This window comes from Malaclemys terrapin, chromosome 4 (genome assembly GCF_027887155.1).
Source record: "Malaclemys terrapin pileata isolate rMalTer1 chromosome 4, rMalTer1.hap1, whole genome shotgun sequence".
Classification (NCBI taxonomy): Eukaryota; Metazoa; Chordata; order Testudines; family Emydidae; genus Malaclemys; species Malaclemys terrapin.
Window position 1 is genome coordinate 150854737 of NC_071508.1, and position 26433 is coordinate 150881169.

Here is a 26433-nt window from a genome sequence, read left to right on the forward strand (position 1 = left end):
AAATCTGATAAGATTTTTTAAAGAACCCCCGTGATCTCTCACTAGGTCATGACATTAATTTGTTCTCTTTCGGCCTAAATAAAAATAAAGGCTGTAGGATTATTTCTAGAGACAGCAGATTTAGGCAGGAAATAAACCCTGTCATTAGACTGGTCATTTAACTCCACACTTCCAAGTTTCCCAGAGTTAAAATTATCTTTAACAGTAGAAGATGATCTTAAGATATCATCTTAAGAACATAACATAAGAACGGCCATGCTGGGTCAGACCAATGATCCTTCTAGCCCCATATCCTGTCTTCCCAAAATCGTCAATACCAGGTGCTTCAGAGGGAATGAACAGAACAGGCAGTCATCACGTGATCCATCCTGTGATGTCAACTCCCAGTTTCTGGAAGTCAGAGGCTAGGGATGCCCAAAGCGTGGAGTTGCGTCCCCGGCTATCTTGGCTAATATCCTCCATGAATTTATCTAATTCTTTTTTAAACCCTCTTATAGTTTTGGCCTTCACAACATCCCCTGGCAACGAGTTCCATAGGTTGACTGTGCGGTGTATGAAGAAATACTTCCTTTTGTTTGTTTTAAACCTGCTGCTTATTAATTTTATTAGGTGACTCCTGGTTCTTGTGTTATGCGATTGATTGTATCCTCTTAAAAGTAAAGATGTGAAGATTTAATCCACACCTGGCCTCCCATAATCAGAGGAAGTTCAAAGTCTGACCTCCTGTCATAACACAGGCCATGGAGCTTCCCCAAAATAATTTCTACAGCATATCTTTTAGAAAAACATCCTTCCTCACTTCCAGTGAGTGGTAGACCTTAAGGAAAGTTAGGCACACAGAGGCTATTTATTGTTTTAAGATCTGTTTTCTCTTAAATGCTTTGAATTCAAGAAAATCTGGAACATTTTATCCATAGAACTACCAAATATTAAGACACAAATGATACACTGCTATACTACCTTGAAATCCTTTTTTAAATTCTTCAAAACTAAGTCGACATGCAAAGCTAAATAAACTCTCCGGCAAGTTAAAGTAGTATGGCCTGGATTAATGGACTATAAGGTGGATAGAAAGCTGGCTAGATCATCGGGCTCAACGGGTAGTGATCAATGGCTCCATGTCTAGTTGGCAGCCGGTATCAAGCAGAGTGCCCCAAGGGTTGGTTTTGTTCAATATCTTCATTAATAATCTGGAGGATGGCGTGGATTGCACCCTCAGCAAGTTTGCCAGCAGATCGAGGGAAGTGATTATTCCTCTATATTCAACACTGGTGAGGCCACATCTGGACTACTGCATCCAGTTTTGGTCCCCCCACTACAGAGAGTTGTGGACAAATTGGAGAGAGTCCAGCGGAAGGCAACAAAAATGATTAGGGGGCTGGAGCACATGACTTATGAGGAGAGGCTGAGGGAACTGGGGTTATTTAGTCTGCAGAAGAGAAGAGTAGGGGGGATTTGATAGCAGCCTTCAACTACCTGAAGGGGGGTTCCAAAGAGGATAGAGCTGGGCTGTTCTCAGTGGTACCAGATAACAGAACAAGGAGTAATGGTCTCAAGTTGCAGTGGGGGAGGTCTAGGTTGGATATTAGGAAAGACTATTTCACTAGGAGGGTGGTGAAGCACTGGAATGGGTTGCCAAGGGAGGTGGTGGAATCTCCATCCCTAGAGGTTTTTAAGGCCCAGCTTGACAAAGCCTTGGCTGGGATGATTTAGTTGGTGTTGGTCCCATTTGAGCAGGGGATTGGACTAGATGACCTCCTGAGATCTCTTCCAACCCTAATATTCTATAAAAAGAAGAACAGGAGTACTTGTGGCACCTTAGAGACTAACAAATTTATTAGAGCATAAGCTTTCGTGGGCTACAGCCCACTTCTTCGGATGCATATAGAATGGAACATATGCATATTCTATATACATCCGAAGAAGTGGGCTGTAGCCCACGAAAGCTTATGCTCTAATAAATTTGTTAGTCTCTAAGGTGCCACAAGTACTCCTGTTCTTCTTTTTGCGGATACAGACTAACACGGCTGCTACTCTGAAACCTAATATTCTATGAAATACTAGGAGGCCCTCCCACAGGACCGAGCCCAGGAGTTCGCTGCTTTGGTGGACAAAGGCACAGCAGTGGCAAGAGGGGCCCTGCAAATGGCCTGGGATGCTGCAGACTCAGCGGTCAGGGTGGTCGCTGCTGCAGTGGCCATGAGACACAGCTCTTACTTGCAGTTCTCCAGGTTATCCCAGGAGATCCAGGCCACTATTCAGGACCTCCCATTTGAGGGGGCAGGGCTCTTCTCCGAGCTCACGGACATAAGGCTCCACGACCTTAAAGACTCCTGTCCCACTCTCCGCTCCTTGGGCCTTCATACCCCTCACCAGGCCAGGAAGCTGTGCCGTCCTCCTCCTCCACCTCCACCTCCCCAGTCTAGGTCGTGGGGGACTCCCCAGCTGAACACCTACAGGAGAAAGGATAGAGACAAGGGGTCTACGCGGCGACACCCGTCGTCTTCCCGTTCATCTGCTCAGCCTGGCCCTTCCGGGAACCAAGGAGGCTAGAAGTAGACATTTTGAGGATGTGCTCGAGGACAGCGCCCCATTCTCTTTCCAGGATCCAGCCTCCCTCTCTTTCCTCAATCTCCTGTGCCATTTCCGGTCGGCCTGGTCTTGGCTGACCTCGGACCATTGGATGATCGATATAATATCTTCAGGTTACACCCTGCAGTTTGGGGGGCGGGTGTCTGAGTGTGAGACCCGCGTGGAGCTGCTTGCATGCCTTTGCCTAGGAGCCAGACTTGCTGCTGGCCGCTTCCGGGGCGTAGCGCGGTCCGCAGTGCCAGGACAGGCAGGAAGCCTGCCTTAGCACCCCTATTGCGCCGCTGACTGGGAACCACCTGAGGTAAGCCCGCACCCTAATCCCCTGCCCCAGCCCCGAGTCCCCCCCCAACCCAGAGCCCCTTCATGCACCCCAAACTCCTCATCCACGGCCCCAACCCAGAGCCAGCACCCTCATCCCAGAGCCCTGACTCCCTCCCGCACCCCAACCCCCTGCCCCAGCCCTGAGCCCTCCCAAGCCCTGAACCCCTCATTCCCAGCCCCACCCCATAGCCCTCACCCCCGCATTCCAACCCTCTACCCCAGGCCCCTCCCATACCCGAAACCCCTCATCCCCAGCTCTGTTGGGTCGCGGCCATCAAGAATTTTCTTCAACTACTTTGCCAGAAAAAAAGTTTGAAAACTACTGCACTAGGCCACTATCTCGACCTTCCATCCGCCGCTCCGGGGTAGGTTGGTTTTCACCCAGAACATGACTGCTAAGTTCCTCAAGGGCCTCGAGCACCTCTACCTACACGGCAGGGACTCCATTGCTCCATGGGACCTGAAATTTGTACCCCCTTTGAGCCTCTGGCTTCCTGCTCTCTCCTCCTTGTTTCCTGGAAGATTGCGTTCTTGGTTGCAATAACATCTGCCTGCTGGATCTCTGAGATTAGGGCACTTACCTCAGAACCACCCTATACGGTCTATTACAAAGACAAGGTCCAGCTGCGGCCACAATCCGCTTTCCTGTCCAAGATGGTCTCTCAGTTTCATACAGGCCAGGACATTTACTTACCTGTCATTTTTCCAAAGCTGCATAAGCTTGGTCCTGTGGAAGGGCCTCCTAGTATTTCATAGAATATTAGGGTTGGAAGAGATCTCAGGAGGTCATCTAGTCCAACCCCCCGCTCAAAACAGGACCAACACCAACTAAATCATCCCAGCCAGGGCTTTGTCAAGCTGGGCCTTAAAAACCTCTAAGGATGGAGATGCCACCACCTCCCTAGGTAACCCATTCCAGTGCTTCACCACCCTCCTAGTGAAAAAGTTTTTCCTAATATCCAACCTAAACCTCCCCCACTGCAACTTGAGACCACTACTCCTTGTTCTGTCACCTGCTACCACTGAGAACAGTCTAGATTCATCCTCTTTAGAACCCGCTTTCAGGTAGTTTAAAGCAGCTATCAAATCCCACCTCATTTTTCTCTTCTGCAGACTAAACAATCCTAGTTCACTCATAAGTCATGTGCTTCAGTCCCCTAATTATTTTTGTTGCCCTCCACTGGACTCTTTCCAATTTTTCCACATCCTTCTTGTAGTGTGGGGCCCAAAACTGGACACAGTACTCCAGATGAGGCCTCATCAATGCCGAATATAGAGGAATAATCACTTCCCTCGATCTGCTGGCAATGCTCCTACTAATACAGCCCAATATGCCATTGGCCTTCTTGGCAACGAGGGCACACTGCTGACTCATACCCAGCTTCTCGTCCACTGTAATCCCCAGGTCCTTTTCTGCAGAACTGCTGCTTAGCCAATCGGTCCCCAGCCTGTAGCAGTGCATGAGATTCTTCCGTCCTAAGTGCAGGACTCTGCACTTGTCCTTGTTGAACCTCATCGAATTTCTTTTGGCCCAATCCTCCAATTTGTCTAGGTCACTCTGGACCCTATCACTACCCTCCAGCATATCTACCTCTCCCCGCAGCTTAATGTCATCTGCGAACTTGCTGAGGGTGCAATTCATCCCATCATCCAGATCATTAAGAAAGATGTTGAACAAAACCGGCCCCAGGACCGACCCTTGTGGCACTCCGCTTGATACGGGCTGCCAACTAGACATCGAGCCATTGATCACTACCCGTTGAGCCCGATGATCTAGCCAGCGTTCTATCCACCTTATAGTCCATTCATCCAATTCATACTTTTTTAACTTGCTGGCAAGAATACTGTGGGAGACCGTATCAAAAGCTTTGCTAAAGTCCAGATATATCACATCCACCGCTTTCCCCTCCAGAGCGCCAGTTATCTCATCATAGAAGGCAACCAGGTTGGTCAGGCATGACTTGCCCTTGGTGAATCTATGCTGACTGTTCCTGATCACCTTCCTCTCCTCCAAGTGCTTCAAAATGGATTCCTTGATAATCTGTTCAATGATTAAAGTGAGGATACCAGTCTGTAGTTCCCCTGGTTCTCTTTCTTCCCTTTTTTAAATACGGGCACTATATTTGCCTTTTTCCAATTGTCTGGGACCTCCCCCGATCACCACAAATTTTCAAAGATAACGGTTCTGCAGTCACATCAGCCAACTCCCTCAGCGCCCTTGCATGCCTTAGATCTGGACCCATGGACTTGTGCACATCCAGCTTTTCTATAGAGTTCTTAACCAGTTCTTTCACTACTGAGGGCTGCTCACCTCCTCCCCATACTGTGTTGCCCAGTGCAGCAGTCTGGGAGATGACCTTGTCTGTGAAGACCGAGGCAAAAAAAGCATTGAGTACTTCAGCTTTTTCCACATCATCTGTCACTAGGTTGCCTCCCTCATTCAGTAAGGGTCCCACACTTTCCCTGGCCGCCTTCTTGTTGCTTACATACCTGTAGAAACCTTCTTGTTACCCTTCATATCCCTTGCTAACTGCAACTCCAATTGTGCCTTGCCCTTCCTGATTATACCCCTGCATGCTCTAGCAATATTTTTATACTCCCCCCAGTCATCTGTCCAAATTTCCACTTCTTGTAAGCTTCCTTTTTGAGTTTAAGCTCACAGAAGATTTCACTGTTAAGCCAAGCTGGTCACCTGCCATATTTGCTATTCTTTCTGCACTTTGGGATGGTTTGTTCCTGTGCCCTCAATAAGGCTTCTTTAAAATACAGCCAGATCCCCTGGACTCCTTGCCTCCTCATATTAGCTTCCCAGGGGAACCTGCCCATCAGTTCTCTAAGGGAGTCCAAGTCTGCTTTTCTGAAGTCCAGGGTCCGTATTTTGCTACTCTCCTTTCTTCCTTATGTCAGGATCCTGAACTCAACCATCTCATGGCCACTGCTGCCTAAGTTGCCACCCACTTTTACTTCCCCTACCAATTCTTTCCTGTTTGTAAGCAGCAGGTCAAGAGAAACACGGCCCCTAGTTGGTTCCTCCAGAACTTGTACCAAGAAGTTGTCCCCAACACTCTCCAAAAAGTTCCTGGTTTGTCTGTGTATTGCTGTATTGCTCTCCCAGCAGATGTCAGGGTGATTGAAGTCCCCCATTAGAACCAGGCCCTGTGATCTGGAAACTTCAGTTAGTTGTCCGAAGAAAGCCTTGTCTACCTCATCCTTCTGATCCGGTGTTCTATAGCACATGCCCACCATGACATCGCCCTTGTTGCTCTCGCCTCTAAACTTAACCCAAAGACTCTCAACCGGCTTTTCTCCAGTTTCAAACTGGAGCTCTGAGCAATCATACTGCTCCCTTACATACAGTGCAACTCCTCCACCTTTCCTCACGTACCTATCCTTCCTGAACAGTTTATACCCATCCATGACAGTGCTCCAGTCATGTGAACTGCCCCACCAAGTTTCTGTTATTCCAATCACATCATAGTTCCTTGATTGTGCCAGGACTTCCACTTCTTCCAATTTGCTAAGGGAGTCCCACAGATTAAAATTGTACCCCGTAACAGAGCCTGATGGTTTGACACCTGAAACTGCAGGCTGGCTGTCGAATAAACTTTTCTAGTCTCTTGGCGTCTTTGTTTTTTTGGAGTGCCACTGACTTGGCCCTGCCTGCCCCTTTCATTCACAGCGGACATGACCAGTGACGTTGCTGGAGGGTGAGTGTACAAATATTTGAACCCTTTTGCAGGGACGTAGTACTTCTTTTCTACCTCTTAGAAGTAGGCAGAATGGAAGAGGGGGGCTGCCAGTTTGCGAGTTGCAAATCTTAAGGACCCCTGGGTGGATAGGCAGTGCGACCCTGGCTGGGTGGAAGAGGATATAATATTAAGAGGTCAGACTTCTCCGCGAACTCCTCAATTCTTAAGTTCAAATTGGCAGCCACCTTTTAAGGAGGACCTAGTGCTCCTTGAAGTCATCAGGAGGACTGCCCATTTGGAAAGGACCTGCCACTGCTTCATCCAGAAACGACAATGGCGATTGCACTGCCAGGGGAGGGGCAGGTTCCCCTTCCCTCTCCGGGGAAGGCCCTTACGTGTTGGAGTTTCCTGCGCTGTCCCCACGTCAAATTCAGTACTGTGTTCCGACTACGGTGCCAGAGATGCCAGAGGCAGTTTGTCAGAGGCGGCAAGGGAGGACTGGTGGGAATATGGGACCGGATCATCAGTACAGCCCTTGGGTTCCAGTATGGTCACTGAGTGGGCCACTGTTGCTGCTGCCATGCCGCTGCTGCAGATGCCACACTGGTCTCGCGAGTAGGCAGTGAATCACCCCTCCTTGGCAAGGGGCTGAACTCCTGGCATGACTCGGACCATTGCCCTTCTGGCGACCAGGGTGGAGCCGTGGAGGCCTGAGTCTGCCAACTGACACTGGTTGGCAACCAGTGAGATGAGGGCAAGGATCGGTGCCTTCCCGACAAGCGATACCAGGGAGGTGGAGACCGGTGCCATGATAGGAAGCAATCCCGCCTCGGTGGGAACCGCCATCTAGGAGACCGTCTAGGTAAAGGTGACCTGCGCCACGGCAATCTTTGGCTGGAAACTCGCCAGTACCAGGGATACAGGGATCGGTGCCTCAACTCCGGTGTCCCATGCCTTGTAGGGAGAGAGTGCAGCACTGGGCACCTGGGCCTTCTGACCAAAGACCGAGAGTGCAGTGCTGGGGTCCTAGGCCGCAGAGATGGGGATCTATGCCTGCAGTCCCAAACCCAGGCCCCAAGTCTCAGAGCCCAGGTCATTTGACTCGGGCTTGCAAGGCGAAAAATAGTGTAGACATTTGGGCTCAGGCTGGAGCCCAGGCTCTGAGGCCCACCCCGTCATGGGATTTCAGAGCCTGAATGTCTGCCCTGGAATTTGTAGCCCTGCAGCCTGCGAATCAGCTGACGTGGGCCAACCACAGCCATGCTGCAGGTTTTTTATAGCAGTATAGATATCCCAAAGAGATTATAGTTAAATGGTCAGCAAAGCTTCAGCTATCTGGATGCACCTCATGCAACATTTCTACATCTGTCCGTATGTGCAGCTTGACTGCTTTGAAATACTACACATCCTGCAATCAGAAGAATCTAGAGTATGCATTGTCCTTTTATCATATGATGGCATGAAAAATGCTAGTAATGACACACTGTAATTTCAGTTTGTAAAATTGAATAATTGCTTCTCTGTTGTGTCTAATTGCCTTGAGAACAACAAAAAGCACTCCAACTGCAGCACAATTCTCTCCAAACAGCTGTGTTTCTTAGCCAGCACAGACAGAGTCTCGTTAAACTCCAATCGATACTGCTGGAAAGGATGATGGCTAAGCAATGTATTCATGTTGAGCCCATCACCCTGGTATCTGGGCACAAACAGCATGGGTTATTTAGGAGTATTGCAAACATATTGCTTAAGAGTCAGTTTATCCCTACAATCTTAGCCACTATTAGATACATCAGAAACGCAATGCATTTGATTGTATGTATGCATGTTATATCACTATGTATCAAAAGAGCATCACATTGATCTGTAGCCATGGGGTCCTTTTGGAGTCTTTGCTCCTGCTGGAGTCTCAAATAGCTACAGCAGTGAAAGATGACTTTTTCCACCTGAAAATGGCTAAAAGCCTGTGCCCCATTCTGTCAGATGATGACTTGAACACAACAATGCATACCTGTGTGACCTTCAGGCTGGAGGTCTACTACAATTTACTATGCCTAGGTATGAGTATGCAGATCTTTAAAAAACTGCAGTCCAGAATGCAGCCTGCCCTCGGAACACAAACAGTGGAATACAGCAGATCACCCTGATGCTATCACATTACTAAATCAAATTCAGAGTCTGGTCTTAATTTTCAAAATCTCGGTCTCAAGAGGACACCTCTCACAGTGCAATAATTCTCTTTCAAGTACATTTCCTCACAAGTTAGGAATCTGTCAACCTGAAGAGAGGAGCCTGTGAAAATGAGAGATCACTTGGCAACAGGGCCATGCTTATTAGTTTATACGTCTGCATAAAACCACACAGCAGTACATAATTTGTCTCATCAGCTGTTCTGATAACCTGAATTTGACTCATGATAAAGAGATTGCACTACAGTACTTGTATGAGGTGAATTGAAAAATACTATTTCTTTTATCATTTTTACAGTGCAAATATTTGTAATAAAAATAATATTAAGTCAGCACTGTACACTTTGTATTCTATGTTATAATATAAATCAATATATTTGAAAACATAGAAAAACATCCAAAAATATTTAATACATTTCAATTGGTATTCTATTGTTTAACAGCGCGAATTATTGCGATTAATTTTTTTAAGTTAATTGCGTGAGTTAACTGCGATTAAATGACAGCTCTAATTAAAAATATTAATACGGGTAGTTGCTAGTAGTTTTAGCAATCACATTAAGTAGTTTTAGTATAACATTTTCTATGTTTTTTATTGTGAATTTGTAATTTGCAATTTTTAATTCTAATTTTTATAGTAATTTTATTCTTTAGGACTCAAAAAAGTCACGGCATTAAAAAAAATGGATTATTTCCATTTGCCTTTTTGTTCCTGAGCCTTCAGGTGCAGTAGGCCCAGATCCACAACGGTATTTCAGCGCCTAACATCCACGGATTTCAATGGAAGTTAAGAGGCTAAATAGCTTTGTGGATCTGGGTGTAGACTCATACTTTTGTTATCTCTTCCAAAGAATCCATATACTTAAAACAGCTAGACATTCCTATAACATTTAATGCTATTTTGGACTCCCTCCACCCCAATTTAAAATTAATTAAAAATCCCTATTTCCGTAAGTAATTCCGCCATCTTGCAAACAGTGAAAAGATTTTTAAGAATGAATCCATTTTGTTACGTTACTCCTTTGCATTGGTCAGGCATGGGGGCATAGTGCTGCTCTCATCTAGTTTACTCTTCAGTAAAACTGAAGTGCATGGTCTCTGCTATGTTTTTATAGCAGGTCGGGTAATGCATGCTAGGTACCTCGTGGTAAAAAAAACACATCTTGTCATTAGTCAAACATAATGTAAGCCTTTTTTTCACTAACAACATGCTCCCAGGAAAACGTGACTTTCAAACACATTAGAGAGACAATGTAGTATCTTTTACTGGACCAACTTCACTTGGTCAGAGAGACTAGCTTGTGAGCTTATACTGTTGAAGTTGATGTACTTAGATCTACTTACCGCGGTGTCTTCACTGCAGTAAGTCGAGGGCTGGCGCTCTCCCGTCGACTCTGCCTGTGCATCTCGCCCTGGTGGAGTACCGGAGTCGATGGGAGAGCGCTCAGCAGTCGATTTAATGCGTATAGACTAGACGCGATAAATTGACCCTCGCTGGATTGATCGCTGCCCGTCAATCCAGCAGGTAATGTAGACAACCCGCAACAAACATGGAGGGGAAAGTAAGGGAGTGGGAAAAAGCAGCCTGGGGAGGCGGGATGTTAGTGGGTTATATAGATTGGGATGATTTAGTTGGGGATTGGCCCTGCTTTGAGCAGAGGTTTGGACTAGATGGCCTCCTGAGGTCTCCTCCAACCCTAATCTCTTCTATGATTGTTATAATAAACTGTAAATCCAGTGTCTCTAGTCAATGATTTTTAGAGTCTAGAAAAGTTATGAATTTAAGCACCCAGGCTCCTCTTCTGAAGGTGTTCATAGTACAAGAACAAAAGTTACAGCCCAGTATCCAGACAATAGCATATAGACTCAATGGAAGAACCTGGATAAGGATTAAACTGTGATAATGTTAGTAAATGTTTCAGCTGCAACCAATAGTCATATCTTCACTAAAGATTATATGTAGCTGTAAAGTTTAAAAATATAGCAGAAGTTCATGAATGTTATTTTATAATCTTGCTAGTTAATTTAAATTATATTTTGCATAATTAATTGTATAATTTTTTTCATCTGCTGTTTTTCAAAGGTAGAATGGGACTCCTGCAAGAGGTGGGAAGAGAACCAATAAAGGCATCCTAAGCAATAGGAAAGAATACAGCTGCACAAAGCTGTTTACAAAACACATACATTGTATAATTATTTGTGAAGATAAATATTTTGGTTTTCTTGCAATTATACAGTTGAAATACAAATGAGTAATATTTAGAGCAGCTCAATTTTAATGTCCGTTTGAATAAACAGGTTGTTTCTAAAACCACACTCAGATGCTTGTTTTGGCAAGAATGCAATGTAAAGCAAGCCCCTCCTTTTTCTACAATGGTCACATTTTCCAGAGGAGGAGAACACCTCTCCCTACCAAATTGGCGGATGGGGGCACCGCCACGCAAGTTGCGACCCCCGGGCCAGGGGCTGGGAAAGGCAAAGGCAGCGAAGGGGGACAGGGACTAGCAGCTGCCAGGAAGCGCTACGAACGGCGGAGGCGGCCGGCGGAGCCGTCTCCAAGGCTGCCCCGGGCTGCCCCCGCCCCCGCCCCGCCGCAATCCCTCGGCAGGGCGAACAAAAGCGCCGCCTAGCCAGCCGCCGCCGCCACTGAGGTCGCTGCCGCAGGGCGCAGAGCACATCGCCCCTCGCCCCTGGGCCGGGCGCGGCCGGACAGCGACCCCGCCATGCAGCAGGAAGCGCTCAGCTGCCGCATGAGCGGCGCGGCCGGGGAGCCCGGCGCCCCGGGGGCCATCACGCTGGAGGACCTGGACAGCATGGCCGAGGAGCAGAGCCCCGACTCGGCGTATCACAGCAACGGCTGCAGCCAGGACGACGAGGCCGAGCAGGAGCGCCTGCTCAGCTACTGGCAGAGCGTGGGCAGGGGGCACCAGGTGGACGTGCCCGGGGGTAAGAGCCCGGCCAAGAGGCGAAGCTGGGCGAGCTGCGCCCCGCTCGCCGCACGGCAGCGCCCCGGGGTCACGCTCAGCGGCTGAGGGGTCCCCTGGGCTCCCCCAGGTCTCAGAGTCGGGGGGGGGGGGGTATGTCCGATCCAGGGCTAAAGAGACCAGACGAAATGGCGAGCAGGGGGAAGAGGCAATGCATTATTAAACGGGCTGTAGTTTGTGCTACAGCCCCACTTCTCAGCTTCATCTCCAACCTCAGCGCGTTTTTCAGTCTGCCACCATAGACGTGTAAAACGGGAGCCAGTAGCCAAGGCCAACCCCACAACTCCGGGTGATAGTGGAGAAGGTTGGTGCTCTTGCACCCTTTTTAAGGTAATTGAAAGGCCATCCCCTCAGGAGACTGGGCACCACCTTACAACAAAATACAAACTTAAATCTGAGCCTTTCTGTACGAGTGGATTTAATTCAGTTTTATGCAGCGAACGAGTGTGCCTGTAAATGCTGAAACAGGGTCTAGCTGGGTTAAACCTCTTAACAATAAAAATAAACCGTTTAGGATTTAGCGAGATTACGCAGAAGGAATTGAGAAGGAAGGAGCATATTTATTAGGAACATGATATTCCATGTTTACCAAAAGGCCTCTCTCATTCTTTTAGGAATCTTACATTACTGTCCTACCATTAACAATTTTACTTTTATTTATGCACTAGGCAGTGTTTTCAAATGCTTTGGCTGTATGGTGAGATTCAAAAGAAAGTGAATAGGAGCAATGATCCTTCCAACCAGTGAGAAGGGAAGAGATTACAATTTGTGTCATCACTGTGACTCTTTAATGGAATTGGCTTCCACCCTGGTGAAACTGAAAACAATTTGTGTACAGTTATGAGGCTTGTGTAGATGAAAGTTTACTCTTCTTGGAAGAAAGCTGATACATGCCTGTGACTACAGGAAAAGGGTTAGGGGGCACTGTTTAGACTGCGGTTCTACTGTAATTGATCTCACAGCTCACACAAATATTTTTGAAACAGTGATTCCTGCGAGGCTGCTGCTTAATATCTGATTTGCAAGCCAGCTTTTACACCTTCTAATTTATATTTATTGTCATATGTATCAAAAATTTTAGTCACTACCATCATGAAATCTCCCACAGTAATATTTTAATGTGAGGGTGTGGATAGGGAGAGCTTATATTAAAGTTTGTTTGGTATTAGGTATTGTGTTACAAATATTGCCTTTTAACTATAGTTAAAGGAGTGTAAATTAGACCTAGTTTCAGGTGTTTTGGGGAAATTACACATCTAATTCTGAGATGTATGGCCTGAACCATCAAGAACAGAGCAGTGTGCATATGAGATAACTGGATCAAACCATGGATAAACGAAATCGCAGCTAAATCTTTGTTCAAGATAATTTTGGAGTTTTTTAAAAAGATTGTTTGGAGTAATTTTTCAGGTCCTAGGAACTTGACTCATTTGTAATACAGGACATAACACTAAGTAAAAAATGTGGACAGCTCATCTCTAAAACAGTTCAATTTTCTTGGTTTTTGTTTTTTGTAAACATCTTTGTCACCATCCTTGATCCTCACTGTTTTTACACAGTGAACATCAGAGACAGAATCAGAACAGGGTAAGAAGATTCAGTTTAGTGACCTACAATAGGCAAAAAGTGACTTTTTGCTTCTTTATAATAGATCAAGCCTAAAAGGTGTGTGCATTTATTTGTTTTACTTCCATTTTTGAGAAGTTCAGGAACTTGAACGACTATAGTTATCAGAGAACTTGTAGGAAGACATGCAAGGAGAAACAAAGATAACCGAGTGATTTTTATTCAGACTACTTAACACTTGTGGGCATTAAACAAACTAAGAAATACTTGAGAGAGGATTTTCCCCAACATCCCCAACTTTCAGCTAAAGTATGAGAAAGATCAGTCCATATCTGAGATCAACAGACTTCAACAAAATCAGCAGAAAATAAACTAGACTTTATATTCCCAAGATTAAAACATAACACACCAACCAACAAATCACAAACCCCAAATTATTTTTCATTTCAGGACACATTTACGTTTCTCATCCTAACCTTAATTCTCTTCTTTCCTGCATTACAATTAGGGATGGGCAAACCGGTTTGGGCAAACAGACAAACCCTTGCCCCTCCCTTAAAACTGAAAAGACAATATACAGAGGTTCAGGCAGATATTGTTTTTGTACATGACAGCCCACTACACTTTGCCTTCTTTTTGGGGCTTCCTTAGAAGATACTGTGTCTAGGAAGTCATCAGACCTCCTGGGGTTTTCAATCCAGTAGGTAGTGGTGCTGGATCTACTTCTGTAGGGAGTAGGGAGAATAACCAAGAACTCAAACTTTCCATGATGAAAATGGAGTAGAGCCCTTCCCCATGAGAGATTCATATGACGAAGGTAAAGGCATGTCCATTGTGGTGAAAGGTAACCCCTTCACACAAAAGAAGTCAATTTCCTAATATATATTTGATTATACTGTTTTTTTTTTACACTAAGATTTGCTAGACATTATTACATACTATTTTGGAAACACAACAGAAAGGAAATTATTTTGCAGCACCCACACTTTTGTAAATAAGACCTTTCTATAACCTATTTTGCAAGACTGAGTCAAGGTTGAAAATGGAATCAATGAAAATTCCTGATTGAACTAACAACTATACTTTTGTACTAAGGTAAGATTTTTCCTGAAAGAGAAAAAATGACCCAAGTAGACTTCCCTACTTGGGCAAGTAAGTTTGTGTTCTGCTCCCCCATGACAAATACCACAAAACACTTTTATAGCTATTTTTAATCAGAGGATTTCAAAACCCTTTAAGTCAGATATCATTTCCATTTTACAGTTGGGGAAACTAAGGCACAGAGGGCAAGCGTGTACCCTTGGGCCATGTCTTCTATAGGCACAGAAGAGTAAATCAAATTCTGAAGGCAAGTGAGGCTGTTGGACTAAAATTAGAGAAAAGTGCTATGACAAACCCTATTACAGTTCTTAAAGCATTCAAACAGATGGGGGGTTGGTGGCAGATCCAGAAAAAGTCAAAGCTTTAATTGAGATGCCACCCCTAAAAAATGTGTCTTATAAGATGCGACTCCTCAGTATAATATAATTTTGGAACAAATTCAGACTTAGCCTGTCCTCAGAAGACCAAGACAGATTCTGCGTATTGGAGATTAAAACACAGAAGCATTGGCTAACAGAATTTGTTGTCTACATCCCTAGTATGGTCTTTTTTTGCTGTTCCCAATTCTACAGCAGTTGACCATCCCATCCTTAGCTAGGTCTCTGTGGGAGGGTCTCCATTTCCATAGAGATGAATGGAAGCCCATAGCATTGTCCTAGTTTTCAGGCACTGAGACCAGGTACCCCCAAATAAAGCGAATACTATGAGAGCATGAGAGAGGTTCACAAGATATTTTGAGGGTCTTAGATTATTTTCAAGCTTGTGACAGACCACCACCAAATTCATAATAAACATTGGAGACCAAAATAAGGTCCTGCCTTAGATGCCAGAGATTGCTCATGCATTTGAGATTTGAACTTGACTTAATATACACACCAAGAAAGTCTGCAGTGGTAGTTGATACCTTATCAAGGAACCCTTTTGATCACCCAGATTCCCCAGAGGCTCAGAATGATAAATACTCACAGGCCTGTTTAGATTTCCTTTACATCTCTAGAAAGACAGGCAGAATGAGCTGGAGTATATCCTGGCAATATCTCTATTGTGAAACAAGGGGAGAGAAATAGCTTTCAGAAGGATACTGTTTATTCTAATGAAGTTATTTATTTTAAGTGTTTGTAGAAAGTGACTGATACTCTATTACTGTCGCAACAGTGAGCCCGATTCAAACCAATGCCTATCCACTGGACCATGGCAAATGCCTCAGCATAACAAATACAAAAATCTTCCTTTAGTTATAAACATAGTTGCTTCACTATCTATTATCACCAGAAGCAGAAAACCTGTAATAGCAGGTATTTCAGATTACTTTATTCCAACTTAAATAAGAGACTCCTTACAAAGCTTTAAAAAAACTGGCAAAACCAAGCCTACTCTACTTGCTTGAAGCATCCAGTTGCTGAATTTTAAAGTTATTAGCCAAGATATTTAACGCCATCATAATATAAAAGGCATTGCATGTGCCATATACCTCCTTAGGTTAGTGACTGACAAGTAGAATCCTCCTCTCTTTTCTGAGGTGAGGCCTACAGCAGGTATGATGAATTTAGATCAGGTGCCTGGTATGACATTCAGTATCTGGTGAATGTACATGCTAATAAGACCCACCACAATTAGAGGTTACCAAATCTTCATGTTAACGGACTTCTAAACCAAGTCCCATCAAATATATCAGACCACTCCTACCCTCTTCCCACTGAAATCACACCAAAAAGACTTGCTTCTTCCATAACACTCAGATATAGTCTCAATCCTAATTACCATTTTAAAATTTAAACAATTGAACCTTCAAGATGTACACATACTTATACTAAATCACCATCTAGTTGTAGGGCTGCAATTCATCCTTCTTCAGCCTGTCCCCTCCCAAAGTTATTTAACATCTTATGTCATGTCTGAATGTTAAGCTTTTAAGGACATGCACCACATGTCTCAAGTACGTAGCACACCTGTGGGCACTATTTTAAAAATATATATGATATACTAGTTTTCATGGAATGCTAAATCCATAACAAGTGTTCAAATTTAAAAAACAGTTTGAATTGAGCAATACGTATTTTACTTCAGAGCTCCACAACACAAGTTGTTTGGCTGACATTCCAAAGGCTTACCTTCAGGCAAAACATGAAAAATTTCCTCTAATGGATTTTTTTTAAAAAGGATGAAATAGAGCTTATAAAGAATACTTTATGCACCCTTTGCTACAGAGATACTTCAGTATATCAAAAACCTTATTCCAACTACTCTCCTAAGATAAAGGTAAAAAATCCTTTTACTATAAGCAGCATAGACAGGAATGTTATTCAGTGATTTAGCTTAAATTAATTTGCTTTAGTACAAAGTTTTCCTACCAACTCTCAATGTGTGTCGGGTTATATATTTTACTGGACCAACTTCCATTGGAGAGAGAAGCTTTTGAGCTTATACGGAACTCTTCTTCAGATCTGGGAAAGGTACTCCGAGGGCTAATGCAGCTGCACGGCTGTAGCGCATCTGGTGCAGACGCTCTAAACCAGTGCTTTTCAAACTTTTTGTATTGGTGAGCCCTCTCACATAGCAAGCCTCTGAGTGTGACCCCCCCCTTATAAATTAAAAATGGGGAGGTAATGTAATTTAATGGGGACTTGGGGCTGTGAGCCCCACGAAGCTGACAGCTTGCAACTCCCATGTAACTACCTTGCAACCCCCCGAGGGGTCATGACCCCCAGTTTGAGAACTCCTGCTCTAAACTGACAGAAGAGAGCTCTCCCATTGACTTATTTACTCCACCCCGTGATAGGCGGTAGCTATGTCAGCTGGAGAAGTTCTCCTGCCGACAATGTGCTATCTACATTGGCGCTTAGGTCAGTGTAATTTACATTGTTCAGGGGTGTGGATTATTCACACCCCCGAACAATGTAAATTGCAGGGAAGTAAGTGGTAGTGTAGACAAGCCCAGAGTGTCACAACTAAATAGAAGGCCGAACAGATAGTTTAGCACAAATAGTTAGCACCTACTCTACGGGACTACTCAAGGAGAAGAGGCCTGTTAACACTCCTGCAGTCATAGAACAAAAAGGGGGGTTAGTGGGTTACAGATAGTTGAATTAAGACATAAATCCGGTGTCTTTTTTAGATCATGATTTTTAGGGTCTAGCAAAGTTATAAATTTCAGCTCCCAGGCTTGTCTTTTGAAAGTGTTGTTCACATTTCCTTTGAGGATGAGGATTGATAGGTCAGATATAGATCGATCGCTTTGTGAAAAATGTTCATCCATAGGTGATATTGTGTTTTTGTCTTTTATCATTTTCCTTTGTGAGGTCAGAGGAGAGCATAGCAATTGTCGGATTTCAAATGGCCCCTTAGAACATGTGCTCACTACATGTATTAAACTACCTGTTCGAACTTGTATTTAACTGTGACACGGAGTACCTTTCCCAGACCTGAAGAAGAGCTGTGTAGCACGAAAGCTTCTCTCCTACCAACAGAATTTGGTCCAATAAAATATATTACCTCACCTCACCTTGTCTCTCTAATATACTGGGACCAACATGGCTACAACTATACTGCATATCAAATTGTAAGTCAGCCTCCAATGATCTTTTAATTACCAAAAAAATTAAGGTTTAAATCACAGGTCAAAATTAACCAATATTAACATTTTCAATAACAGAGTTCTCTTCATTAGAAGATGACATTCAAGTCACACAAACGTAAGGCATGCATGCTCTTGGATAAAAAATAATAAAATATAAAGAGAACTACTGTAAAGATCTAAAAACGTAACTAAATTTTCCATGCAATAGACATCTATGCTTCTGGTGTACAAGATGAAACTCAGTCCTACTAACAAATATTGTTACTTACCTTCCAGTAACTGAAGTTCTTAGAGATGGGTTTTTTACACACATTCCACTCAGTATCCATGTGGATCAGATTGGATTCTTTTGAACATCAATGTCTGCTAAGGCCACACTAGGTGCCTACAATCGAGAACATGAAGGGTGGGGTGGCCACAACCCAAAATCAGTTACTTCACCAGTAAGAATCCTGTAGGACCAGGAGTCCTCTGAGTGGTGATGGAGGGTGCTTTTTGAAATCTGTGTGAACAACACATCTTGAAGAGCCACAGTTACTGTGACTAAAATGGTTGCCCAGAGCTAGGGTGAACAGAAGCTTACCTGAAGAATAATTGTAGAATCTTCACTCTACCAAAACTAGCATCCACTCTGGTAGCTTGCATCAGAGAATAATGAGTGGTAACGGTATGAATTGAACTCCATGTTGATGCTCTACATCTCTCTGATATGGGGATATTACCCAAGCAGGTCAACAAAGCTGCTTGAGCAGTGAATGAGCTTTAATCTGTCCAGGTAGATCTTTCTTAGCCAAAACTTGTCGTAACACAATCAGAGACCTGCTTTGATAGTCTTTGATGACATAGGTTGCTCCTTAGCCCATTCCACAAATGCCACAGTCTAGATGTACACCTGAATGGCATGGTCATATCTAAATAAAATGACAATGCTCAGGATTATCCAGCATGTGAAGTCTCATTTTACCTAGAGTGGAATGCAGTTTAGGGAATGTGAAAAGACTGATGCAGAAGCTGGAAACCACCTTAGGCAGAAACTTAAGGTGAGATCTGAGAGTGACAATGTTCTCGTGAAAGAATGTTGGGGGGGACCCCACCACAAAGACCTGAATCTCTCCTACTCCCCTAGCTGATGTGATAGCCATCAAAGAGGCGGTCTTCCTCAACATGTGATAAAGAGACCTGGTAGCCAATGGTTCCAAGGGTGGACCCATCAGTCCAGTCATCACCAAGTTGAGGACCAAGGCAGGAGGGGGTTCCCACTGCCAGACCAGTGGGCAAGCATGTGAGCACCCAATGAAGAACCTTGTGGGGTGCTAGAAAATGGTACAGCCTTGTGCAGGAAGATGATTCACCAATGTCTCTGCCAGGTGTACTCATATCAAACTGAGGGTCAGGTTTTATTGTTTTAGAGAAAATAAGTAGTTCATGAAATCGGGGCTGCTACCAAGGAAGAGCTGATGCTGCATTGCCCAGACAGAAACCCTCTTCCGTAAGTCAGTTTGGGCAAGGGTTTCCTGTTTTGGAGCAAGATGGCTTGAAATGCAGCAGAGCAGATCCTTTCTGTAGACGTTAGCCAGCCAGCATCCAGGCTATCAGATGCAGGATTCAGCCATTGTTCTGTAAGACCAGATCTGGTAAGGAGATGAGATGTCATTGTGAAAGGTTCACAAGGCTTGAGTACCAAAGCTGTCTGGACTTTGCTGGAATTATGATAACCCAACCTACCTCAATTTCCTCGAGACCCTAGGCATCATGTGTCTTAATGGAAAGGCATACATCACACCAGGAGCTCACCAGAGGAAAGAGAAAACATCAAAGACAGCATCTGCGCTTCCCGTGCAACAGAACCTCAGGTACTTATGGGGACAGGTTGCAAATAATGATAGAACTTTAAGAAATGGACCAACCAGTCCATTCTGTGCCTTTTGGTAGAGGTTGGTGTATCTACCAATCTTAACCACCCTTGCAAAGATTGCAGGTGAAGTCTGGCATGCTGCCTGTGATATATGTCCATTCCAACATGTACCCCAAGCATCTGAGGCTGTTGTACTCAGAGTGTTTCAAGTTGCTCAAAGAGGGTGAGCACAGTCTGCAGTTTCAGAAAGGTATGCTCTAATATACCTGAAATCTAAAAGTGCCCCAATAAACTATGCTCAGAGACAGGGTCAGTGTGGATTTTTCCTTGTTTACCCTGAGTCCCAGCACAGCAAAGAGGCTTAGTGTCCTTTGAAATAAGTCTGTCACTTGCTGGGAGGATTCTCCCTGTATCAGCCAGTCACCTAAGTAGGAATATACCTGGACTCCTTGTCTTCTCAGATAGGCCTCAGATGGGACATGGGGAGTACATGCAGGGCTGTGGAGAAACCAAAGGGTAGGATTCTACTGATAGTGAAATATGTATCAGAAATCTCAGTTATTTTCTGTGAGCAGGATGCATTAGATGTGAAGGTAGGCATCTTGGAGGTTGAGAGCTGGCAAGCCAGTCCATGGGATCCAAAGAGGGGATTTACAGAGGCAAGAGTCACAATATGGAATTTGAAGCAATGGACAAAGGTGTTGAGATGGTGAAGACTGAGAATAAGTCTTCAACCCCTCCAACCCCCTTTCTTCTTTGGGATTGGGAAATAGTGGCAAGTGGGACAGGTGGTTGCCAAAAAGAGGGACAGGAGGAGGATCTGCAGATGGTCTAGCCAGACTCTCAATGTACATGTGAAAACTGGTTTATGTCAGGAGCCCTGGAATGTGGGGCAGCCAAGGAAGAACGTGGTGAAATCACTGCCTCTTCCTCAAGGCTCGGAGGACTGTTAATGCGGATAGCGACTGTGGTCTGTCATACGGTTGCTATTGTCGCAGGTGCTTCCTTTTTGGGGATGAGATGCACAGGCCTAAAGATCCCAAAGTAGTTCTGGACTCTTAGGACATGGAGAGCCTCATCCATATCATTGTTAAAGAGCTCACTGTCTTTGAATGGAAGGTCCTTCATGGTGACCTAGACTTCCAGTTTAATTTCCATTGCTTAATGCTACAAAGACCTCATCACCCTGGCACTGGCCATTGATCTGGTGGCTGCATTTGATGCATCAAGTGCCACTTGGAGCACTGTTTGGGCTGAAAGCTTTCCAGTTCCTCAAGCTGTCCTTTCCACAGTCTGTCCCATAAAGGAAAGTTGTATGGGGAGAGCAGCACTTGAACATTCACCACTCTCAACTAAAGGCTTGGTGTCACCATGCCTTCATGGGTCACAACTGAGAATACCAAATTCAGGACAAGCTGCCGGGGAAAAGGGCAGACAGCCCAAAACGGGTGGTTATTCTTCCATGAGATATACCAAACCAGCAACAAAAGTAAACTTCTGTCTCACCACACTGGCTAACAAGTAGTCAGAAATACAGCCTCCTTAGGTATTCCAGTCCTGGATTCAACACCCAGACACTAGACTTAAAGATGAGTGGTTCTTTAAAATCAATTTCATCAAACAAAAGGTTCTCCTGATCCCAAAGGACGAGCCACACACCCAGGTCAATATATAACTCAGATCAAGCGCATAGTAGCCAAAAGCCAGATCTGGGGAAAGGAAAGTAGTTGGGGAAGAGGACAAGAAGTCTGGTGAGACTGGGACTGTGGGAGGGGAGAAACTGGGATACACTGAGCAAGGAGACTAGGGTGATGGGAGCCAGTAGGCTTTGGGGCACAAACACTGAGATTGTACAAGAAGCTGGGACTGGCTGGACAAGGAGCCTGGGACAATCAGTGTGGGAAAGAATGGGGGTGCAGGGGACGGGAGACAGATCTGACAAGGGGGTGGGTGTTCAGGGAGAACCGAGACTGGCTAAACAGAGAGACTGACAAGGAGCCAGGGAAGGGAGAAGGTTGGGAGAGAGACTGAGATTCGATCAGGAGCTCAACGGAAGGAAACTAGGGCTGGAATCTGGGGGACTGGGCCTGGGAGAGAAGAGAAGTTGGATGGGGAGCCTGGAGAGGACTGGCTGAGCAAGGAGACTGGGTCTGGCATGAAACTGGGTAGGCAAGAAGAATGAGACTGGAACAAGGAGCTTGGGGTGGAGAAAAGACGAGTGGGACAGGGCAGAAGGGTCTGTACCCACAAAAACACTCCCCTCCAGAGTCTCACCATTCCTCTACTGTTAGCAACTCCCTCTGAAACCCCCATACAGTCTCTCTCCTCCCCCTCTAGTGCTGACCCAAATACAGGATGACAACCTGCAACTGCTATCAGTTACTCCATTAGCTCAAGTGACAGATGTCTGTGCAGTGGATCTAAAAGGTTCCAACCCTGCAGAGGACTCATGTTGGTGTCCCTATAATGCCACATGAGGGAATTTCTTGTTATTCAGTTTGCTTTTAAAAAAAACCTAGGAAATTACATACAAAAACATATTAAAAGACTATTAAGGTCGCAAAGCCAAGCACTCAGAAATTAATTCTGGCATTTCCTTAGGGGCCTCATGCCACCTTAATTCAGCTGCCTTGGTGCCAGGACTGATCACGAGCAACACACATGACACTTAAGAGGCTCATTTTTTTTATATTCAATACCCGCTTTGATTACAAACAGAGCAAAGACGTATGCAAAATGCTAGAGTGCATTTTAGCCCAAACAAAACTGGTAGCTTTTTGATTTTAGACTTGCCAGTGTCTTATGCTATGGCATTATGACTAATCTTAAAATATTAATCCACCGTGAATTCTTTCTGCATTAGGATGTGAAAAATTTACAAATCTGAAGTTATGAAACCTATTTTGTCCTGATTTAAGCTTTTGTACATTACAGCTTCATTTTGCTAGAAAGTCAATATTTACTATTACAAAAGTTGACCAATTCATTTTAAATATCTTCTGCACCTTTAAAGCTAAAGTAAAATCCCTTATCAAAAGTAGGTTATGTATCTAATTACATGATTGATATATGGCAAATATGTATAAAATATTATGCAATCGATGGAAACAATTGCAATTTAAAAAGCCTTTGACTTCGCAGGTTTTAAAGTAGCATGTAAAAAAATTCCCTATGTTATTTAAATATTGAGTTAGGGACATGTGGCTGTTTAAAACAAGTTTTCAAAGGACATGGTCTTCAGTGAAACATATAGCTGGCACATTTCTTAAATTTGGCCATTTTATTCCTTCTTAGCTTAATTCAGTCATTCCACCCTGCAAGAAACCTCAGTCATTTTTAAGGTTAACAAGACAAAGCAAACTTCTTTTCAAGTAAGCTGTAGTGCCTATCTGTGGTATTTAGATACCATATTAATGTCAAACTGAATTCTGTACAAGTTGCATGCACAAACTCCTGATCAGTTCTGTGACTGAAATCCCTTGTTTTGCTTCAGGGCTTTGGTTTTTTTAAAAAATCCTCTCCTACTTTGAATTCCTTGTTATTAGGGAAGGCTTGAGTAAGGAGGCAGATATTGCCCCTTTCCAGAGGACATGCTTCTATGCTGATGACTCTTGTTAAAAAAAATGTGTTAATTAAATTTGTGAATGAATTCCTGGGGGGAGAATTGTACGTCTCCGGCTCTGTTTTACTTGCATTCTGCTGTATATTTCATGTTATAGTAGTTTTGGATGAGGACTCCGCACATTGTTTGTTTTAAGAACATTTTCACTGTAGATTTGACAAAACACAAACAAGGTACCAATCTGAGATTTATAAAGATAGCTACAGCACTCAACCCAAGGTTTAAGAATCTGAAGTGCCTCCAAAATCTGAGAGGGACGAGGTGTGGAGCATGCTTTCAGAAGTCTTAAAAGAGCAACATTCCAATGCGGAGACTACAGAACCTGAACCACCAAAAAAGAAAATCAACCTTTTGCTGGTGGCATCCGACTAGATGATGAAAATGAACATGTGTCGGTCCGCACTGCTTTGGATTGTTATCAAGCAGAACCTGTCATCTGCATGGATGCATGTCCTCTGCAATGGTGGTTGAAGCATGAAGGCACATATGAACCTTTAGTGCATCTGGCATGTAAATCTTGTGATGCCAGCTACAATAGTGCCGTGCGAACACCTGTTCTCACTTTCAGGTGACATTGTGAATGAGAAGCGGGCAGCATTATCTCCTGCAAATGTTAAACAAACTTGTTTGCCTGAGTGATTGGCTGAACAAGAAGTATGACTGAGTGGACTTGTAGGCTCTAAAGTTTGGCATTGTTTTATTTTTGAATGCCAGGGGTTTTTTTGGACATAATTCTACACTTGTAAGGTCAACTTTCAGGATAAAGATATTGCACTACAGTACTTGTATTAGGTAAATTGAAAAATATATTTCTTTTGTTTGTTACAGTGCAAATATTTGTAATAAAAAATATATAGTGAGCATTGTACACTTTGTATTGTGTTGTAATTGAAATCAATATATTTGAAAATGTAGAAAACATCCAAAATATTTAAATAAATGGTATTATATTATTGTTAAACAAATTTTTTTAATCGAGCGATTAATCGCGATTAATTTTTTTAATCGCTTTTCAGCCCTTATATAGAGAGAGTATGGATGTGGCCCATATATCTCAAACCATATGGCCTTGAGAATGTCACATGGGCCGCAGTTGTATGCTGATTGGGGCCGCACGGTGAGAACCACTGGACTAGACTCTTATCTAGGCATTGCTCCCTGAGCAGCTGTACATGTTGGGCTTCTCTACTGGGGCAGTGGAAGTGTCAACAATCAACAGGGAGTATAGGAGGACTCAGATGGTATGTTACTTTGCAATATGAATAAATAGGAAGTCTAAAATTTGTTATAATTTTGGAGGTTCAAAGGTAAGAAAGTCAACTGACTATGCCTTTCTACACTGAGGTACGTCAGGCTCATTTTTAACAAAAAACAAAAGCAAAGCGGGCCAAAATAATACGTGCTTTCTCCTTATTTCTGTAGTTTCAATTCTAGAATTAAAAACATATGATGTCATTGCAGACATGGCAGAGCCAATCCAGCAACTGACCAGAAATAATCAACATCAGGAGAGGGAAAGTATCCCATTTACACTGATACACCGCAAAGAAAAGGTAATTCTTTTCCTGCAAAGTATTTATTCTGGTATTTGAAATGAGTACACTTTGATAAGCAATTTAATTTTCTAAGTGTTGCAAGACTGATGATGTAATTGAAAACATGAGGAAACAAACCTGGCCCCAATGTCTAACAGTCCATAATTGAAGAAGGGGAGAATAGTGCACACGAGTGAGTGAAATCAGTATGCCTAGAATGAAAGTTAGGTGACCCAAAACCACTTCAATATGTGAACATCCTAAATCAGTATCTGAATGTGTACTTAAAAGAGCATAAAGGATATTTTCCCTTTATTTACCTCCTAAAAGGAAAGTTCAAAATTTTGAATACATTTCCTTTCCAAATGAAAATCCAGAATGTGCGTCTTGCCAGGTATGCAAGAGATGTTATTTTCAAATGTAATTTTAAAAAATAAAGTCAATGTTTTCCCAAGCAATTAGATTAAGTCCAAGTTAAACAGAAAAAGTTAAGGTGAGAAAGAGTATGAGATTTGTATGAACACTGCATAATAGCTACTGAAAGCTTAACGCAAGCTAAATACTTGGATATTTTAACTTCAAAAATAAGAGTCCAAAAAAAAAAAAAAGACTGCCCTCGAGTGTGCTTTTGATTTGTCAATTTGCCATTTTGTACAATCCATGCTTGCTCTGTTCCAGAGAACAGAATACCTTCTCTCTACTCCGAGCCTGGGTCAGTTACACTCTAGTTCTGCTTTGCAGATTTCAGGAATACATATGTAGATGTTATCTTTAAAATGCCTCCGAGATAACATTTCCTCTCCTTAAGACTATTTGAAATTCATTTCTAGTTTTCTACTTCCACTCTCAAAATGTATCACTAAGCTGGCTAATCAAGTGGTGGGGTTAACTTCTCTGTTTATCAGAACCATTATTTTATCAGAACACAAAGGCTGTTACTAAAAATGTGAGTAAAAAATAAAATTCTCGACAGATATTTAAAAGCAAAAAGATGAAGCCAGCAGAGCTGAATTATCTATCTATAGCTAATTCAGTTAATTTCACCCTGGTTAAAAATAGACAGTACTAGTTGTTATTGGAACTACAACAAACATTCAATGCAAACAGATTTCAGACCAGGGATTTTTCACCAATTGTATGCACTGTTCACTGGTCATTACAAATAGCAGCATGGTCAGGCAGAAGGGGTCAAGGTTGGAGGAAAATGGGCAGAAGAATCTGTGCTCTGTAGAGCATACTCCCACCCAGAAGCTGGAATCTAACCCGATTCCTAAGCCTGGCCATTCCTCTGCTACCAGCAACTGTGAAACCCACCAGCAAAGTATGCATCTCATCCCCCTCTAGTGAAAGTCCACACAGAAGTAGTACATTATCATCCTCTATCACAGGGGTAGGCAACCTGCGA

The 26433-nt window shown here is 43.6% G+C and overlaps 2 protein-coding genes across 3 annotated transcripts in view; one reads left to right on the top strand and one right to left on the bottom strand.

Moving 5' to 3' along the window:
- FANCM (FA complementation group M) overlaps positions 1 to 26433 on the bottom strand; it is a 137797-nt gene that overhangs the window by 81129 nt on the left and 30235 nt on the right. The window lies entirely within an intron of this gene.
- Positions 11190 to 26433, top strand: part of LOC128836359 (heme-binding protein 2-like) — a 28570-nt gene continuing 13326 nt past the window's right edge. The window contains exons 1-2 of the mRNA XM_054026573.1: positions 11190 to 11734; positions 24955 to 25046. Coding sequence (XP_053882548.1) covers positions 11512 to 11734; positions 24955 to 25046 — 315 coding nt within the window. The 5' untranslated portion in view covers positions 11190 to 11511. The remainder of the gene's footprint in view (positions 11735 to 24954; positions 25047 to 26433) is intronic.